This window comes from Tenrec ecaudatus, chromosome 3 (genome assembly GCF_050624435.1).
Source record: "Tenrec ecaudatus isolate mTenEca1 chromosome 3, mTenEca1.hap1, whole genome shotgun sequence".
NCBI lineage: Eukaryota > Metazoa > Chordata > Mammalia > Afrosoricida > Tenrecidae > Tenrec > Tenrec ecaudatus.
Genome location: NC_134532.1, coordinates 90,410,736 through 90,432,429, shown reverse-complemented (window position 1 = coordinate 90,432,429; position 21,694 = coordinate 90,410,736). Strand labels below are relative to the sequence as shown.

The window sequence follows — 21,694 nt, the reverse complement described above, 5'->3', positions numbered from 1 at the left end:
CTCAAGGAACCAGAGGAATAATGTGTGTTCCATCTGCGCTTTACTGCACCCTGATTGACTCATCCCTTCCCTGTGACCCCTCTGTGGAAGGATGTTCCATTGTCTTCAGATAGGCTTTGAATCTCTGCTCCAACCCACCTCATTCTCAACAGTATGTTTTTGTTTGTTGTGGGTCTTCTGATACCTGTTACCTGGTCCTGATGACACCTCATCATCACACCACCCAGTGGGGCTGTTATCTTCCATGTGGGCTTGTTGCTTCTCTGCTTGTTTCTTAAAGCCTTTAAGACCCCAGACACTATTTCTTTTAATAGTCAGGTACCATCTGCTTTCTTCACCACGTTTGCTTATGCACCCAGTTTTTCTTCAGCTATTGGGCGGTAGGGGGCGGGGGAAGGATCACAAAATGCCAGTTTATTTGAACAAAGTGTTCTCTTTTTTTCTTGTGTGATTTTTTAATCATTTTATTAGGAACTCATATAACTGTTATCACAATCCATATGCACATCAAATGTGTAAAGCACATTTGTACATTCATTGCCCTCATCATTCTCAAAACATTTGTTCTCCACTTAAGCCCCTGGCATCAAGTCCTCATTTTTCCCCTCCCTCCCGGCTTCCCCGCCCTCATGAATCTTTGATAATTTATAGATTATTATTTTGTCATATCTTGCCCTATCCAACATCTCCCTTCACCGAACAGTGTTACTGTATTGAGGGAGGAAGGTATGAGCTGAGGCCCAAGGTCTGTCCACAACCTCAATGTATTACCATATAAATATATGTACATAGGCCAATACCTCTATTTTTATGGATTGATATATTTACATACATAAATACTTATGCTTATACCTCTATTCATAGATTTGCTTCCTAGAGCCTTCCTCTATTTCTTCTTGCCATCTTCCTGCCCTACCATCATGTTCCCCCATCTTCCACCTTTTAGTACTTCCTCTCAGCTAGACTGCTATTGCTCCAATACCCACAGGATCTCTACAACGTCCTAGTTGTTGGTTTTAATTCCCTAGTTGTTCCCCTGTCTATAGTATTATTTGCTCACCACACCCTTCCAGCCCCTCCCCACCCCACCGCCACCTTCTCCCCGGACCTGTTGCTTTCTCCCTGAGCTTGCTTCTCATGCCTGTCTTTCTTATATAAGTAGACAAACCAACAATGACATAGACTAAACAATAAGAAAACAAAAGATGGAAAAAAGAAAAAGAGAGAAAAAACATAATTCCAGGTCTATTTGCTGACCTCTATGACTATCTTCCCCTGATCCTGGGGGAGTTCTGAGAACTGCCCCTCCTAGCCTGAAGTCTATTTGGGAGCCTCTTTAGGGGCTTTGTGGTTTGGCTTTGCTCCAGTTGCTGATCTGTTATGCTCCCTTCTTGGTTTGCCCCACTGCAGGGTGGGCCGAAGGGGAGGGTTCAGACCATTGTACCTCCCTGCCGTATGTCTCCAGTGTTGTCCTCTGTTGCAGAACTCTCCAGTAAGGGGACAACATTTCATGAGCTGTTACCAGCCCTACAGTCCTCTGTGCTTTAGCAGCTCTGTGTAGGGACATCGTCTTCCAGGCTTGGTGTGCCAATATGGAGTCTAGGTCAACTGTCCCTTTCTCCTTTTCCTTCTTGGTTTGCTTCTGTGTGGGCGTGGTAAGTCAGTCCCTTTCCCCACCTGAAGGTTTAGTGTGGTTCTGTTGAACATAACTTTTGGATGGGACACAGTGATGTATCTTGATGATACTCTTTTTTCAATAATATGGACGTTACTCAATTAGCCCCATTCATTTTATAGACTTCGGTTCAATCAACTTTGAGATATAAATCACCTGGATGCTTAAGTAAGCATGGGGATTTTGAGCATCCAGCTACTTCCTTGCATCCACACCAGAAGCAGTATTTAGTCCCTGTAATTTCTGAGTGTTTCTGGGGTGGGAAAAGGGGAGTAAAAATAACTTCTCAAGAAAATCCCCCTGGATAAGAAAATTAATTTTCTTCCCCTTTTGTTTCTTTCTAGCTTGTAAGAATATGTGAGTTTCATTCTGTCTTCCATTTTTCTTTGTCTATATCTTTAATCCTATTTTGTTCCTTTAATAAATTTCTCTAAAGAGATAAAATTCAATAAATATTTGTAGAGTATCTGTTGTGAACCATGCCTTTCCTTAGATACAGTGTGTATCTTGCATACCGTATGAGACATAGAGCTCCTATCTCATGTACCTTAATATCTAGTGGAGGAAGCAAGTAATATGCTGCTACTCAGTGATGAATTCTGTGAAGAAAAATGTTTAGAAAAAGAGTAGCCCGGTTTTAGAAATAATTTAGATAAGGTGGCAGGGTCAACAAAGAGGAAAACATGAATTCCATCTTTGTTTAACAGGATGGCTACATTGTTATTGCTGAGTACGTGAAAATAACTAGCTGTATCCAGTTTTAGATTCTATTGTTTTCTCTCAAAATTAAGGAAATTTTGTTTATTTTGACATGTCACAATAATAGATTGAAAATACTGCTAAAGAATTCTAGGTCAAGGGAATATAAAACCGAACAAAGTAGAAAAATGATGCTGTATCTAAAATATTTATAATTCTAAATTTGCTAGTGCTTAGCATTGTCTTTTTGCTGTCTTTGTTCTTCGATTAAAACAGTCTTAGGAGTTTTTCATTCCTAAGTAATATGTGAATTGCAAGTAGTAACTCCTGGTCCTCTGATAGGACAGAGTACAACAGCTGTACAGGATTTCCAAGGGTGCAAATCATTACAAAAGCAGATTGCCACATTCACGTGGTGGGTTTGAACACCAACTTTTTGTTTAATATTAAAACATTTAACCAGATCCCTTTGGTGACTTTATTAAAATGTTTTATGTAACATTGCTTGAATCTAGTTGCATAAGAAATTAGTATTTTCAGTTATATTCTTTTCAGAAATTACTTGAAATTTTAATGGATTATCTTCATATTAAAGGAAGGATTTTGATATGTAATCTCTTTATTAGATTTCTAAGAAGCAATTTAAGAAATGTCATATCTATAAATTATTTCATTAATTTATTTCATTGGCATGTTTAACTGATAAGGAATTTGCTAATAAATTTTATATGACTTTCTTTTAGGTCCTGATGAACGACAATTCAAGGGTTTGGGTGACTGTATTATAAAAATAGCAAAATCAGATGGAATTGTCGGCTTATACCAAGGTTTTGGTGTTTCAGTTCAGGGCATCATTGTCTACCGAGCATCTTATTTTGGAGCTTATGACACAGTTAAGGTAATTTTTGGTGGGTTAACTTATATAAAGAAATTATTGTTTCTTTTTACTCTAATTATTAATATATTCCAAAGCTTTCACACTTGCTTTCAAACTTAACAGAATTCAAAATAAATTGGAAATATCATGAAATTCTGTTGAATCATTACTTTAGTACAACCTAATTAAATTATATTTTAGATTTGACTTTAGACTTAAAATGTCTGAAGTTTTTTGTGGTTTTTGCAGTAAAAGATTTACCATAAATTATTTTGAAAGTGGAAGATGTGATTAGGCTTAAATCAAAATTAAATCTTTAGGATCTTCTAACAGAATTTTTCTGATTCTCCATTAATTTATCACTTCTTTAAAAATAAATCATTTTATTAGGTTTCTTTTTTTAAAAATCATTTTATTTTGGGAGCTCATACAACTCTTATCACAATCCATATATCCATCCATTGCGTCGAGCACTTTTGTACATTTGTTTCCCTCATCATTCTCAAAACATTTGCTTTCTACTTGAGCCCTTGGTATCAACTTCTCATTTTTCCCCTCTCTCCCCCCTGCCACCTCCCCCATGAACCCGTTATTAGGACTCTTACAATTTTTTTTCACTCTTATAGCTCTTATAACAATCCATGCATCCATTCTATCAAGCACATTTGTACATGTTTTGCTATTCTTTTCAAAACATTTTCTTTCTACTTGAGCCCTTTGTATCAGCTCCTGTTTTGTTTCTTCTATCCCTCACCCTCCCATGCTCATGAACCCTTGATAAATTATAAATTATTTTTATATCTTACGCTATCAGCTGTCTTCCTTCATCCATTTTTCTGTTGTTCATCACCCTGAGATTATCTTGCAATCAGTTCTTCTCCCACCTTCCCCCTACCTTCATGGTACAGCTACTCCCATTACTGTTCCTGGAGGATTTATCTGTCCTGGATTCTGTGTGTCGAGAGCTCTTATCTGTACCAGTGTACATACTCTGGTCTAGCTGGATTTGTAAGGTATGGCTGGAGTCATGATAGTAGGGAGAAAGCATCAAAGAACTAGAGGGATGTCGTATGTTTCATCGGTGCTATACTGCACCCTGACTAGCTCATCCTTTCCTTGTCACCCCCTTCTGTGAGGGGATGGATATCCAGTTGTCTACAGATGGGCCATGGGTGTCCAGTCTGGTCCCCCTCGTTCGCATTGATATGATTGCTTATTTGGGGTCTTCTGATACCTGATCCTGTCCACACCTCGTGATCACACAGTCTGGTGCGCTTTTTCCATATGTGCTTGTTGCGACCCCAGATGCTATATCTTTTAATAGCAGGGCACCATCAGCTTTCTCTCCACCACATTTATATTTGTGTACCCTTTTTGTCTTCAGCAATCGTGTTGAGCATCACAGAATGCCAGATTATTAGAACAAAGTGTTCTTGCAATGAGGGAGTACTTGAATAGAGGCCCACTGTCCATCTTCCACTTTAATACTCAACATAAATATATGTACATAGACCTATATCCCTATTGTTAAATATAAATATATTTGCATATATATGTGCCTATATTTATACCTCTATAAACGTCTTTACCCTCCTACTTTATTTCCTTTTATTTTTCCGGTCCCACTATCATATTTGACCTTCATTCGACTCTTAGTAATGCCTCTCAGCTACATCACACCTGATCAAACTCCACCACACATTCTACGCCCTCCTCACCATCAATTTTAGATCACTTGTTCCCTTGTCCATGGGTTTCTTGACTCTCCTTTTCCTTTCCCCCACCTCCACTTCTCCCATATTTTTGCATATAATTAGTCATCAATTTACTATCTCATTTTAGGAAGTAGACAGGGACAAGGTAGTGGTTATTGATGGGTGCTGTCAAGTCACTACTGATTCATAACAACGCTGTGTACAATAGAATGAACCACTGCCTACACCATCCTCTCATTGTTCTTCTGTTTGAACCCGTTATTGCAGCCACCATATCAAACCATCTTGTTTGCACTCCTTCTTTTTCACTGCCCTTCTACTTTACCAAGCATGATGTCTTTTCCAGGAACGGTCTTTCCTGACATGTCCAAAGTATGTGAAAGGAATCTCACCATCCTTGTCTCTAAGGAACATTTTGACTGTATTTTTTCCAAAACAAATCTGTTTGTTCTTTTGGCAGTCCATGGTACTTTCGGTATTCTTTGCCAGCACCATAATTCAAAGACATCAATTATCCTTCAGCCTTCTTTTTAAATGTTGAACTTTCATGTGTATATGAAGAATACCATAGCTTGGGTCAAGCACACACCTTAGTCTTCAAAGTAACATCTTCATTTTAAGGGTAACCTAAGAACAACTTTGGAATTTGCCTTTTTAGAGGCATGTAAAGCTTGTATTCTAATCACTGCATGATAGTCATCCAAGCAGAAGCAATATCAGCATTATTTATTAAGCAAGACTAAAATTTGAGGAAATTTTAATAATAGACTTATATTGCCTTGAAATCTGTGAGGGCTAGAGCTTGACCAAGACTTCATGGTCTTTCCAGATCCCAGGTTCCTACCTTGACAGAATGCACTCATTCTACTTTTCTCTTGCTAGTTCCAGAGGAAAATAGTTTTCCTTTTCTGAAAGGTTTCCACCTTGTACAGATTCATACTGTTACAGAGTTTATTGTACCTCTGTATTCCTTTGTATAAGTGTAGCTGAATGTCACTGTGGTTCGGAGAAATTACCATATATATTCAACTTGAATATAAGCCGACCCGAGTATAAGCTGAGGTACCTAATTATTGCCTGGGAAACCAGCAAAACTGATTGACTAGGGTGAAAATGCAGAAGCTATGGGTGAGTTTCAATAATTAAAACAAATGAAAATAAAATTACCAAAAATTGAGACATCATTGGGGTAATGTATTTAAATATTTATTTTAAATAAAAGGACAAGTCATTTAACATTAGTAAACCTTCACAGTAAGTGGAAAATAGGTTCAACAATACAGGTTTCCACAGTAAGTGGAAAATAGGCTCAAAAACAATAAGGTATCAATAATTATACCTTAAGAGTACTATTCCCTGAGCTCAATCAGCAACCAAGCTAAAATGCAAAGAGTTAAAATCCTTCAAATCTGGATTCTGCATCATCATCCATATCCCAATGCAGAGCTTCAGCTGGTGTGAGGTCATCATAGATGCTGTCCTCACTGAGATCGCCGTCATCATGATCACTGCTGTCATTTTCATACAAAGCATAGTCTTCACTGCCATCCGTAGCATTACTACTACATTTCTGGAAGGCACGTCGCACCATGTCTTCTGGGATGTCTTCCCATGTATCTTGAACCCACTTTGCTATTAACTCTATGTCAGGCTTCATGATATTTCCTCCTTTTGTTAGTCAGGCTTGACCAGATGACATCCATTCATGCCACGTCCTTCGCACACAGTCTTTAAAAGGCTTATTCAAAGATACATTCAGAGCCTACAGTTCAGATATAAGCCCACCTGGAATAACGGCTAAAGTAACTTTACTAGATTTTGCCAATTTTTTTACGTCATCTGATAGGTAGGCTCTGAACATATCCTCAACAAGTAACATTGGCTTTTTCTTTAAGGCTGCTCCTGGTTGTCAGTTCCAAATTTCTTCCAGCCATTTTTTTTCCGTCTTCATCCATCCAGCCTTTAACATGTGCACGCACAGTAATTCTTGGTGGGAAATTGATCTTTTTAGGCAAAGTCTCTATTTTAAAAATAATGACAGGACACAGCTTAGTTCCATTAGCCAAACATGATAGAACAACTGTAAAGTGGTTTTCTTCATTTCCTGTGGTTTTGAAAAAAAAATGGTTTTTTTCTCCTGAAACTTGCCAGAGTTCTGTTGCTTGGAAAATCAAAAGTCATGGCAGTTTCATCCATATTCCCAATATCTGCCAGGTCATAATTATAAATCCTTCTTTGTTTTATACATAAATGACTGGAATGACATACTGTAATTTTTTCTTCAGGGTCTTGTGGCAATTTCTGAGAAATATTTGTTTTTTGTCTCAAACATAGTAGGCCAAACCCATTCATGAAGTGGGTACACCATCCTGCCTGGTGCTTTATGTTTGTCATCCTTAGCCATTTGTAGAGCACATATGCGGATTCCCATGCATGTTACGCAGCAACCATATTGACGACACTCCATAACCCACTTACAGAATTCACTCTCTAGAGCCCCATAAAAAGACGTTAAACCACGACGAGCTTTTTTAGCTTTTGGAATCTGTTCCAAGGCAGCCTTCATTTTCTGCCACTCCCTCACTTGCTTTTCATCAACACAGAATTCCCTACTTGCAATACTGTTATTGCTCTCTTCTGCTCTTGACACAACCTTCATTTTGAAACCAGCCTCATATGACCGGCGTTTTTGTTTTGGTTCAAGAGTATGCATTTCTAATAGGATAAAAAAAAAACAAGACTTTGAAAAAGAACTTTCATAGTAATGCCTCCCTCCCCCCAACCTATTAGCCAGGAGGTGGGGAGGAGTCCATGCGGGCCTGGGATGCAGGATGCGAATTAACACAGAGACCAGAGGAGAGAGATGCAGCGCAGCCACAGACACATCCTTACCAGTTCAGCTGCCAGCATAAATGAATCACTACGGCTCTGATTGGTTAGATGTGAGTAAACAAACATTCAAAGCCCTATAGTGTCAGCAGGGGTTTGAAAGAATAGAGGAGAAATGGCAGTCACCCACGAGATAACGCGCTAGCCCCGTTACCGGGAGTGGATGGTGGTGGCAACAGTGAGATGTTACAACTCGCTTGGGTACCACTGACCCATTTATAAGCACATTTTTTGTGCTGAAAAACTTGGCTTATATAGGAGTATTTATGGTACTTTCTGGTCTTTGGTATATTTTAGACACATCCTTAATAGAAACAACAGAATCTTGTGTAATTTACTGTTTTTCTCTCTAGACTACTTTCAGTAGTAATTAAATTTAAGAATATAATCTCCTTATTAGATTAGGGCTGTAAACTGATAACCTTTTTTAAGCAAGTGATTTAATAAAAATAGCTAATAGGATTTTGAGGGTCATTGATGGACATCTTCATTCTTATTGATCATCTATTACTAGTTTAATATTTCTATATTAAACCCAGATGTTTTCCTTGCATTTTAAAAATAAATGAAAATTCTTTCATGGAAGAATTTAAGGTATCTTAGAAATTATATGATTACATGCTAACTTTTTTTTTTTTAGGGATTATTGCCAAAGCCAAAGGAAACTCCATTCCTCATCTCCTTTTTAATTGCTCAAATTGTGACTACATGCTCTGGAATACTCTCTTATCCTTTTGACACAGTTAGAAGACGCATGATGATGCAGGTATTTTAGATTATTTAAGCTAATTAAACTGTATAATATTTCTGATTGCTCAAAATTCAGAGAGATTTGGGCTAAAAGTGGTGCATCATTTGGTTTAACTTGCTCAGTTATAGTAAATTCATGATCTGTTCAGTCTAATATTCTTCCCTATTTAAAAAAAAATCAGACAGTAAAGTTGATTCCCTATCTACCATCCACACACAAAAAGTGTCTTCCACTGCTATATTATTACACATTATTTGGTGAGTGAAGGCGAATGACAGGGATTGGATGAGTATACGTATTCTGTATGTTATGTTAAGTATTAACTAAGTAGTAAAAATAGTCAATACATTGATATATGTGATTATTTGTTAGTGTATTGTAATGAAATAGTTTGAACTCTAAGGATGAAAGCTTGTTTGTAATGGCCTAAGTTCTAAGTATAAACTACAACTAAAATTCTGATACATTATATTTCTACTGCTATTATTTGCTACATTTATTCTAACAAAATATTTGAGTGCCTAACTTACATTAAACTGGTGGCAGTTAGCCTTCTGTTAATAACAAAAAGGTTGGTGGCTCATACCCACCTAGCAGTATCACAGAAGCTTAGAAATCTGCTTTTATAATGATTACAAGCAAAAGAACCCTAATGAGCAGTTATTTCCACGTGGTAACACATAGGTTGCCAAGAGTTAGCATCAAATGGATGGCAGTGAGCATGGTTTGATTTTTATGATAACACTGGAGTCCCTAGGTAGTCAAAGCAACTGCTTGGCTGCTCAACTGAAAGGGTGGAGATTTCAGTTCACTGAGAGATAACTGACTGCTCCTAAAAAATCAGCCATGAAACCCCGGAAGAGCAGTCACTTAGAACACGTGCACTGAGTACCATGAGTCAGAATCTACTTGGCAGCCACTGGTTTATTGTGACCTACAGCAAAATAAGACACAAATTGCATGTAAATCCTAATTATGAGTATTATAGACATGATGTGAATGGCTTAAATAATGACATAGAGGAGGAATGCCCAAATGCTTACTGTGGTTAGGTGTGGCCACCTAGTGAGCTAAGTCTTAAGAAATTCCCTTCAGAGAATGGAAAGGCATTTTAAGCAGAGAAGGGAAAACATATGCAAAAGAAAGGATATTATCTATGACGAAAGAGAAAAAAAGGACCAACGTGAATGTCAGAAAGGACTTCGAAACTTGTTCTTAACTGTAGAGTAGCTAAAGCAAATGGAAGAAACAGTGAAGTAAAAACCAGAATAGAATATTTCAAAGGGCAAAATAAAACATAATTAAATGTGCAAAGAATCAGTTAAAAAACCAAAAGAGAAGAACCTGTAAAATGTATCACAAGCTTGAAAAAAAGGGACGGGAGAGAAAAGAAAGAAATCAAGCCTCAAATTGTAATATTGAAGGATTCTATGGACAAAAAAATTTAACAATGCCAAAGTCATTAAAAGAAGATGGAAAGAATACACAGACACTGTACTGAAATGAATTGATTGACATTCCTCTACCTCAAGACGTAGTGAGACAACTGTCTGGCCAACCAACTTGAAAAGATACATATTTTGTGCCCTTTCCTAAGAAGGGCCCAGTAAAATCGAAAGATTTTCAAATGATATCATTAAAATCATGTATAGTGACCATCCATTGCATGCATATCTTGTTTATTCATGTATTCTACAATACTTCCGCTGTTCCTGCCTTTTGAGTGCTGTGTGTGAGTATTAATGTGCAGTGAGTGACATTGGTGTACACACATTAGTTTGAGCCTTTCCTTGCCCTCTCGGTTATATTCAAAAAAGTGGAATTGCTGGATTACATGGTAATTCTATGGTTAACCTTTTGAGGAACTGCCAAACTCTGTTTCATACCGTTACACCACTCTTATTTTTTCTTGTTTAATTCTCATCCTCAATACACAGACTCCAGTTTTTCTACATCCTTGCCAGTACTTGTTTGCTTCTCTGTTAGACTGTGTTGACTAGAGAAACAAATCCAGAGACACTCACTCTATATATATGTAAGAGAATTTTATGTCAAGAAGTAATTATGCATCAATAAAACATCCCAGTCCAGATAGTCCATAATTCCGATATTTGCCTGTATGCCTGATACCAGTCTATAAATTGCTCTTCAGACTCACACAATACATTCAACGATGCTGAATGCAGGAAGATCACAGGTTGGAAAGTCTTGTAGATCCAGGCACAGTGGAAGCATCTCAGCACTGGCATGACTCCAGGGCTCTGGCTACCATCAGCATAGCTCCATGTGTCTTGTCAACAAGAATGTGAAGCAGAGAGAGAGAGAGTGTGTGCCGCCTCCAGGGAGGAAGATAGGAAGACTCCCAGAATCCTCATGAGAAAGCCACACCCACAAGGACACATCAGTCAGGCTGTGACCAGATGGACAGGCTAGATTCCATCCCTATAACCTATTTAACAAGTTGACATGACATTATGTAACTACCACAGCTTCCATTTTCTGATCATAGCCATTGTAACAGGTGTGAGGTGATACTGTGATTTTGATTTGCATTTCCCAGAAGCAAATGACGATGCCTAGTGGCATATTGGCTTCACATTGGGCTACTAACCACAAGTTCAGCAGTTCGAAACCACCAGCAATTCCGGGAAAGAAAGATGCTTTCCTCTTCCCTAAAGACTATATAGCCTCAGAAACCCACAGGGGTAGTTCTGCCTTGGCTCATAGGGTTGTTGTGGGTCAGAATCAACAATGGCAGTGAATTTTGAGGAATATCCATGTGGCGTGAGCTCTTATCTGTACCCGTGTACATGCTCCGGTCTAGCCCGATGAAAAACAGGACTGGGGTCATGATAGTGGGCGTGGGGGAGAGGCAGCCTCAAGGAGTCAGAATTGTGTTTCATGGGTACTATACTGCTCGCTGGTTGACTCATCCCTTCCTTGTGACCCTTCTGTGAGCGTATGTTCCCATTGTCTACAGATGGGTCTGGCTCTCTGCTCCGACTCCCCTCATTCTCAGCACCATTTTTTATTATTATAAAAAAAACCTACTGGAACTTTGATAATTAGTGCATTAATGTATATAGAATACTTAGGATGATAATGATATTCCAAACAATATAAAATATCTTTACATTTCTTTAGGACTTACATAATCTCTTTCAGCAATATTTCCATTTTCTATATACAAGTCTTTCACCTAAAGCAGTTTATTCCTGTGCATTTTATTCTTTCAAATATAAGTTGGATTTTTTTCCTTGATTTTCTTTTCTGATTGTTCATTGCTGGGATATAGAAACATAGATGATTTCTTGTTCTCTGAAGTTTTGCTGATTTAATTTATTAGTTCTACCAGATTTCTTATGACTTCTTTGGAATTTTCTTACAAGGGAGCTATAAAAAAGGTTTTTGGAAAAGTGGTACTGAGGGATACTTAATATATTAGGTTCATGTCATCTTCAAATAGTGATGGTTTTACTTCCTCTTTTCTGATTTGTATACCATTCATTTTGTTTTATTGTCCAATTTCTCTGGCTAGAACTTCTAGTACAGTGTTCAACAGCAGTGAAAGAAAAGCTTTCTTTTTGAGTAGATGAATAGATGATTGTATTAGTTGTGAGTGCTTCATAAATGCCTTTTATCATGTCAAGGAGCTTTCCTTCTAGTCTTAGTTTGTACGACTATTATAAAAGCTGGATGCTTTCATAATAAAGTTTTGGCAAATGACATTTATGTCAATGAAGAAAATTGTCAATTAAGACAATTATGTCAGTTAGGAAAATTACACCTTTTTAAAAGTGATATCTCAGCTACAGTATAGTCAGAGATTAAATTAGGATATATATAATGTCATTTAACATTTGTTATGCTAGTGTCTTAAGTTACTTAGAGAAATGAAACAGTAAGGTACATATATTTTTTTTAAAAAAAACCAGTAAGGTACATACACAAAAAAAATGTTTTTTCTCAAAGCTATGTATTTGATACTTTTTTTTTTACAAAACAACCATAACACCTTCTAAGTATCCTCTATTACATTTAATATATGTCAAATCTGCTATTCCATTCTTGGAAACATTTTTCCAACTCATTTGTTCGGATGGCTGACAGCACCGCCCTTATTTTTTTCTTCACCTCTTAAGCTTAGTCAAATTGCTGTCCTTTCACGTCCCTCTGCATTCATGGAAGCAAAAAGAAGATGCATGGAGTGCAGTTAGATGTGTGAGGTGTGTGGGGCAAGTGAAGCATGCTGTTTTGTTTTGTTGCCAAAAACTGGCACACTGAGGTGGCTGCATGAACAGGTGCATTATCATGGTGGCAAAACCAGTCCCCTGTCTGCCACAAATCAGGTCTTTTTTGTCACATACTGTTTCCCAATCTTTTCAGAACCTTTAAATAGAAAGCTTCATTAACAGTCTGACCTGTGGAACAAACACAAACTCTAATGCACTCTCCCCCAGTTTTTTTTTTGTGTATATATATATATATATATATATATATATATAGAGAGAGAGAGAGAGAGAGAGAGAGAGAGAGAGAGAGAGAGAGAGAAGAATGAAGTCATTTATCAAGCCATTGGCTCACACAGTTGAAAAAGACAAAACTATCCAGGCAGTTTCCAGGTCTGTGGGTTAGATGTTAGGCTTCTCCTGACTTGGGTGACTATAGGAGCTGATGACCCCAAGGTCAGCAGGAAGATGACATGCTAGTGGTTGCACCAGACAAATGTCGAGAAAAGAGGCCAGATGGCAAGCCACTGACAACAACTAAAATTGGCAGACAGTATGACGGACCAACAAACTGGAGGTCAGCGATCCAGGTGCAGAATGTAGACCTAGCAAAAAACAAGCAAGCCTTTTCACACTATCACCGTACATTGAAAGCAGGCCAATGGATTAGGACTGCGATATGAGTGAGAATGTAACATCCCACTGTAAACTTCTTATAACAGATTGTACATAACAGATCCCATTCTGATGTTGATTACATTGTGTTAGGTCACATTGTGTTTGGAGATTACTAGGTCTTAACAGCTAAACCATTGAGACTCTTAGCCCAGTCAATTTGACATCTACCACACCTATAATGTAGACTGTTTTTAAATGTCCCTTAAAATTATGAGTAGTCTCCCAATGTTGGGTACAGCATTCAATATATGCCCATTAATTCAATGCACTCAACACACATTAATCTTGTCTACATTTAATTGTAAATGAAAACCATATGGAATCAAACATAACAGTAAATTGTCTTTCTTTTTATAGAGTGGTGAGTCTGAACGGCAATATAGAGGCACCTTGGATTGCTTCCTGAAGATATACAAACATGAGGGGATCAATGCATTTTTTCGTGGTGCTTTCTCCAATATCCTTCGTGGTACAGGGGGTGCTTTGGTGCTGGTATTATATGATAAAATTAAAGACTTGCTTAATATTGATATTGGAGGCAGTTCACAAGGAGATTAAATTGAGAGATATTTAGCTTTTGAACAAATTGCAAATTACATAGCTGCCATTTGTATACATTTTGAGAGAATATGTTATTTACTGTCAGTGTTTTCTTTTTTTAAAAATTACATACTGACCTGTCAGTGTTTTCTTAAAGTGCTAATTCTGCAATAAAGTATAGGCTCTTTTCAAGGATTTGAATACTTGTATACAACCAAGAGTAGACTTCCTTCCCTCAAACTCAAATTCACTTAAATGAGGCATGTATAAGCAATATATGTTATTTCTATTTGTTTAAAATACTTTTCTTACTTTTGTGATAAAAAATTAAAGTATCTGATGCTCAGATATAAAAAATTAAAATTTCCCTATTTTCATGTATCTGACTTCTCATCTTTTCAAATCATATGGCATTCTTAATATTTCTTAAAAGTGTCAGGATATGTTATCATTTAGATCTGTGGGCATAAATAAGTGTTCTTCTGTAATATCACTACTAAGAAAGCACAGGTATTACCATATATTGTTTTTATAATAACAATAGCTTTTTACATATACAAATATTAAATCTGATCATTAAAATTTTGATAATTACTTTCATGATACTTATTTTAAGCCTGTAGTTGGAAATTAAAAGATATAAAGTAACTTATATGTGATACTTAACCTTTAAAATAATTCCATTTAAAATTATTCTGTATTAATAATCAAGGAAGTTGCATCTTTTAAAAATAGATCCCCAATGGAAGAAGCACTCCAGCCTGTGCGATCACAAGGTGCCAAAGGGACCAGGTATAAAGCATTATGCAAAAAAAAAAAAAAATATATATATATATATACACACACACACACACACACACACACACACCATAGTGAATGAAGGGGGAAGTACAGAGTGGAGACCCAAAGCCCATTTGTCGGCCACTGGAGATCCCCTCACAGAGGGGTTTAGGAGAGGAGATGGATCAGTTAGGGTGTGAGGTAGTACCGATGAAGAACACAGCTTTCCCCCAGATCCTGGATGCTTCCTCCCCCCAACTACCATGATCTGAATTCTACCTTGCAGGGCTGGATAGGGCAGAGGTTGTACACTGGTGCATATGGGAGCTGGAGGCACAGGGAATCCAGGGTGGATGATACCTTCAGGACCAGGGGTGTGAGGGGCGATGCTGGGAGAGTAGAGGGTGAGTGGGTTGGAAAGGGAACCGATTGCAAGGATCCACATGTGACCTCCTCCCTGGGAGACAGATGGCAGAGAGGGGGGAAGGGAGACTCCAGATAGGGCAAGATATGACAAAATAACTGTATAAATTACCAAGGGCTCATGAGGGAGGGGGAAAAGAGGACCTGATGCAAAGGGCTTAAGTGGAGAGCAAATGCTTTGAGAATGATTGGGGCAGGGAATGTATGGATGTGCTTTATACAACTGATGTATGTATATGTATGGATTGTCATAAGAATTGTATGAGCCCCTAATAAAATGTAAAAAAAAAATAGGGGGAGCGGTGGGTGGGGGAAAAAATAGATCCCCAAAGCCCAATCCACACAATTAAATAAACTCTACTCTGAGGAGGCATCACTCTCCCCCCTCCACCCTCCCCCAGTGTATTTTAAATGCCTTCCTAAGGGCTTGATCTTCCAGCACTTGATCAGTTTTTCATAAGATTTATAGTGACTAATCTCTCAGAAGTGAATCACCTATTCTCCCTCCCTATTCTGTTGATTTGGAAGCTCTACTAAACCCATTCACTGTCAATGACCTTGCTGGTAGTATTTGAAATACTGGTGGCCTACCTTTCAGTAGCACACCAATATGCAAACCACCACAGTAAGACAAACTGGTAGATGAGTCGTGGAATGATTTAAGATCGCCTAAATAAAGGCAATTACACTGATTAAATAGTAGGAAGAATTTCCCATATAAAGATATAAGAAAGTGCAAGCAATATTCCTGTTACAAATATACAACTTACCTGCAAACTATAGTTCTAATCAACCCTATAAAATCTATTATTCTTAAAAAGTGATAAACACAGTGGTTCATAGTAACAAGCAAACACTACTTTGTGATGTGATTGAGAACATTATTCTTGAATTATGTTAAAGATGTTTTTGAGTATGTGTTTAAAACATTTTTGTTCATAGAATAGTATGTTATATACTACATAATAAGATAGACATGTGAATAATGGAAGTTGGAAATAAACTGGACCTAAAGCCTCAAACTTTGTTACAAACTCAACTTAAAGACAGAGGAATGGAACCCTGTGATATGGGAACTGCCAGTATAGAAGTATAGTGTTTACAGAGGCATGAATGGAGGATAAAATCCTGTATATGGCAAACAGAGAAAAAGACAAACAGGAATTTAATCTCTAGTCTATAGACCAAAGCCTATTTTTTTTAAGACGGGAAGATGTTTAACTGGAACAAAGAAAATAAAATGTTACACATGACATGATGGGTGTATGTATAGATTGTGATAAGAGTTGTATGAGCCCCCAATAAAATGATTTAAAAGGAAAAAAAGAATTATCACATATAGACTTGTGCTGTCTAATACTATTAGACATATGTAGCTACTTAATATTAAATTTGAAATAATTGAAATTAAATAACAATAAAAATTCAAAAAAAAGAAAATGTTACTTAACTGCCCTGAAGTGAACTAAAAAATGTATATTACATTGAACTGTTAATTAAAATGACTGACTTAAAAGGAACAAAATAATGAGATTTCATGGGGAAATAATTTTTAAAGGTTAAGACAAAAGTTGGAAAAATGGATAGGTGAAGTATACTTCAGATTCCATGGTGACACAGTGGTTAAGCACTGAGTGATTCGGAAAGGTCAGCAGTTCAGTTTCACCAGCCAATCTATGGGCGAAAACGCCTGGCAGTCTGCTCCCTAGGAAACAGCATGCATGGTTCTACATGGTCAGTTACATAATGAAACTACTTGTTACGTGAATTTACATCCCAGCTAACTTTGGCCATTTTGCCCCAAGCTAGAGAAAATTTTAATTTAATTCCTTGTACTAAAATAGCATGGGAGGCCATATCTGACCTCCTCTGGCTTCCATATTATCATAACAGAGGTCAGACATGCCTTCACCCTCTTAGCCTTTTTTACCCTGTTCCAGCACCAACCATTTCTTCTTCCACAGTACTACTACTGTGCTGGGTTTGATAATTCATTTCAATGGCCACACAGAACTCACAGACAATACTTAGAATTAAGAGGGGTTATTAGAGGAATTAACAGGATCAGTGCAAGTCAGGTCAGTAAAGAGTAAGGATATAGGACTGATCTACAGTAGTTCCTCTCAGCCAAGTCTCTCTGGTCCTTAACCTCTTAATCATGTGATCCCTTGGGCTTTGCCTCACAGAACCAGGAAGACTGTCTCTGATTCTGTCTCACAGCCCCATATTTTAAGGGCAGATGAGAAAGTACACCATTGTGTCACCAAAGATCCTCTGAATCTTGATGCCAAAGTCTCTGTGCCACAGCCTCTCAGTGACTCTGGGTTCGCTTGGCTTCTGCCTTTGCCCCTTGAGACATATCTGAAGCAACTCTTCTGGTGGTCCTGGGATTTTGCTCAGTGTCCAAGATGGTTCTTATACACAGAGGAAAGGTTTTGATAGATATCTGGTTTTTGTCTTACCTGCTCATACACACAAGGAAGCAATGGGTTATGACTTGGTTCACACCCTCTATTGAGGTCAGAACTTAATCCCATTTTTATCCTGACCTTAGTATAGGAGGGAACGCTTTCCAAAATGGGACTATAGCCACAAGCATAGAATCCAGCAATATATAAGGAATTATGGCTATTAAGGGCCATATTAATTGACAACATCTCACCCTGCCCTAAAATTTTCTACCCAAATGTCTAAAATCCTATCAAAGCTTCATTCTTTTAATTAAAAGATGTATCTTCTAGACTCACACCAGCCTATGTAATCACGAGGCATCTAAGAACAAAAAATCTTTGTGTGTTCACCTTCCCCATACAAATGCTGAAGACAAATGTGTGCATAAGCAAGTGTGGTGAAGAATGCTGATGCTGCCCAGCTATTGAGAGATACCGTATCTGGGGTCTTAAAAGCTTGAAGGTAAACAAGCGGCCATCTAGCCGAGAAACAACAAAGCTCACATGGAAGAAGCACACCTGCCTGTGTGCTTACGAGGTGTTGAAGGGATGAGGTATCAGGCACCAAAGAACAAAAAATCATGTCGTGAATGAGGGAGTGCGGGGTGGGGACACAAGGTCCATCTGTAGGCAAAGGGGTAGCGGGGAGGAGACAAGTCACTCAGTACAGTATAGCATCAATAAAACGCACAGCTTTCCTCTAGTTCTTAAATGCTAACCCTCTTCCCCCCACTATCATGATCCCAATTCTATCTTACAACGCTGGCTAGACTAGCAGATGTACAGTGGTGCAGATAGGAACTGGAAACACGGGGTATCCAGGACAGATGAAACCCTCGGGACCAGTGGTGAGAATGGCGGTACCAGGAGGGTGAAGGGAAGGTGGGGTAGAAAGGGGGAACGTATAAGGATCTACATATAACCTCCCGATGGAATGGACAAAAGAAAAGTGGGTGAAGGAGACGTCAGACAGTAAGATATGACAAAATAATTTATAAATTATCAAAGGTTCATGCGGTAGGGGGGAGGGGGAGGGGGAAATGAGCTGATTCCAAGGGCTCAAGCAGAAAGCAAATGTTCTGAGAATGATGATGGCAACAAATGTACTTGACATAACTGATGGACTATGGATTGTGATAAGAGTTGTACGAGCCCCCAATACGATTTTTAAAAAATACATCAGCATACAAAAAAGACGTATCTTCTAAAAGAAATAACTTTTTAGTTACTAACCATGTATACTTAATGAAACTACATTTATTTTGATGAATTTCCCCTTGGTTCTTCAAAGAAAGTTTTGCTACCATGAGACAGATAAAACATGAAAATGTCATGTATTCATCTATCAGGGTACTCAGACACCAGGAAACTCTAAAGAAGTTGTCAACTATTTCATTTTACTTGTATCCATAATACTCATAGAGGCAGCAGTCAGAAAGCCAAACAATGGTATTGCTTTGGACAAACCTACAAAAACTTAATAGTGTAAAGTATTGTTGTTAATCTGTACATGTCAACAATCCATGTTTTAGTATAAAAACCTACCATATACCTGAATATTATAGTTTTCTAAGCATTTGAAATTCTATACCACTAGCTAAATTAACAGTATTATCAATAAGGATTATCATTTGCCCCATGGAAATTATAATATTCCCAATTAAATAATTATCTCTTAAGTGGACATGGGCATATATAAAATATATGAATGAATTTTGAGCTTGCCCTTAACCATTAACCCTAACCTAAGTAAAATTAGTTATTTTGATATGGCCTGACTCAATACTTGTTAATCACTGAAGATATGGGTCCTATATGAAAGTGTGATAGCAACAAAACCCACATGGAAGAAACACCAGCCTGTCTGACCATGAGCTGTCTAAGGGACCAGGTATCAAGCATCAAGGAACAAATAATCATATTGTAAATGTGTGAGTGCAGAGTGGATACTCAAAGCCCATCAGCAGCCAACCGGAAGCCCCCTTACTGAAGGTTTGTGGGGAGGAGATGAGCCAGTCAGGGTGCAGGGTAGCAACGAAGAAACATAACTTTCCTCTAGTTCTTAATTACTTCCCCCGCCCCCACTATCATGATCCCAATTCTACCTTACAAATCTGGCTAGACCAGAGGATTTCATTGTACAGATAGCAACTGGAAACACAGGGAATCCAGGACAGATGACTCCTCCAGGACCAGTGGTGAGTGGTGGTGCCTAAAGGATAGAGGGAACGTGGGGTAGAAAAAGGGGAACTGATTTCAAGAATCTATAGCCTCCTCCCTGGGGGATGGACAGCAGAGAAGAGGGTAGGGGGAGATGTCAGACAGTGTAACATGACAAAATAATTTATAAATTATGAAGGGTTCATGAGGTAGGAGGGAGGGGGAAAATGAGCTGACATTAAGGGCTCAGGTGGAAGGCAAATGTTTTGAGAATGATGATAACAAATGTACATATGCGCTTGACACGATGGATGTATGGATAGTGATAAGAATTATACGAGCCCCCAATAAAATGATTTTTAAAAAATAAAACACATACTTAACGTGGCAGGGGAGATACCATGATCACGTAGGTGGTTTTCCCAGGGCGAGGCTTATCCATTGCACTCCGGATGTGCTGACCCCTGCAATTTCCCCAAATGTGGGAAACTCGACTGCATAATTTGTGGTAGTGGGGGACTGCGTTCGCGCTCTCCCCTGATAAAAATAATTAAAAAAAAATAAAACACAAAGTGTGGTAGAGAAAACAGATGGTGCCGGCTATCAAAAAGTAGTGTCTGGGGTTTTAGAGGCTTGGCTCACAAAAGCAGCCATCTTAGATGACAGCTAGGGCTACACAGCAGAAGCACACAAGTCTCTTGTGATCCAAGGAACTAAATAAAATCCAATCCTGGATGAGAGGACAGTATTAGAGCTTAAATTCTGAGTACCTGGTTGACCGAAGGCTCTGGATGTCAGTGAAACCCCAAAATGCTTTGGCAATATCCCCCCATAGATTAATCCTCTGGAGCATCACCCCTCACCATTCACCAGTGATGTGAACAAGCTTGCTATCAGACAAACAATTGGAAAGCAGAGTAAGGCTGATGTAGAAAGTATAACACTTTATCATTTCCGTGACATTTTGACCCATGTTAAATTTGTTCTAGTTTTTATTTTATGCTTTCTTTTGTATTGAAGTCTTCCTGTTTTATTTTGTAATTGTTGTTGATGGGTGGGGTGGGGAGTGTATGTTTTTCTTTATATGAAATCCAGAATAGGAAAATTAATATAGTAACTGGATTAATAATTTAAGGTTATGGCAGGGGAGGTTGAATGGACATGGGGAGCTAATGCGTACAAGAATGAAGAAGAGGTTCTAAAGTTGATTGTGTACAACTGTACAACTTTTTAATATGTTTAAACCATTTCAATGTATGGTATATGAATTGTATATCAATATAACGGTTAAAAACTCATTAACATGTAAAGACACCACCTTACACTAAGGCACTCCTGACACCAAGGTATTTTCGGTTGCCCCAGATGCATGCAAAAGATAAACAAGAAGATTGAAGGGTTAATGCATTTGAATTGTAGTATTGGTGAACGATCCTGAATACCACAGACTGCCAGAAGAATAAACAAACCACACAAGGGGAAGTACAGCCAAATGCTCCTTAGAAGCAAGGTGTTGAAACTCCGTCTCCATACTTTAGACATATCCAGAGGAACCAACTTTGGTAAAGTACAGGACCATATTTCAGATACAAAGATAGACCCTCAGCAAGAAGGGTTGACACAGTCATTGCCACAATCAGTTCAAATGCAACAATTGTGAGGAAGGTGCAGGACTGCGCAGGGTTGCTAGGAATCCGAACCTAGTCAACAGCACCTAACTACTATTAGTCCTATAGTTAGAACTAGGGACGTTCCTACTAACATTGTATGGTACTTCCTTTGTAATAAGCATTGTGCTAGGTAAGTAAGAAATTAGACCTTCGTTCTC

General features: G+C 38.1%; 1 protein-coding gene and 1 non-coding gene across 2 annotated transcripts in view; both read left to right on the top strand.

Moving 5' to 3' along the window:
* Positions 1-14,071, top strand: part of SLC25A31 (solute carrier family 25 member 31) — a 44,029-nt gene extending 29,958 nt beyond the window's left edge. Inside the window, exons 4-6 of the mRNA XM_075544822.1 lie at positions 3,118-3,272; positions 8,496-8,621; positions 13,871-14,071. Of these exons, the coding sequence (XP_075400937.1) occupies positions 3,118-3,272; positions 8,496-8,621; positions 13,871-14,071 (482 nt within the window). The remainder of the gene's footprint in view (positions 1-3,117; positions 3,273-8,495; positions 8,622-13,870) is intronic.
* A 6,170-nt stretch (positions 14,072-20,241) lies between these two features.
* Positions 20,242-20,406, top strand: LOC142444235 (U1 spliceosomal RNA). Its single transcript, XR_012783883.1, has one exon. It is a non-coding gene; the product is annotated as a U1 spliceosomal RNA (small nuclear RNA).
* The last annotated feature ends 1,288 nt before the right edge of the window (positions 20,407-21,694 follow it).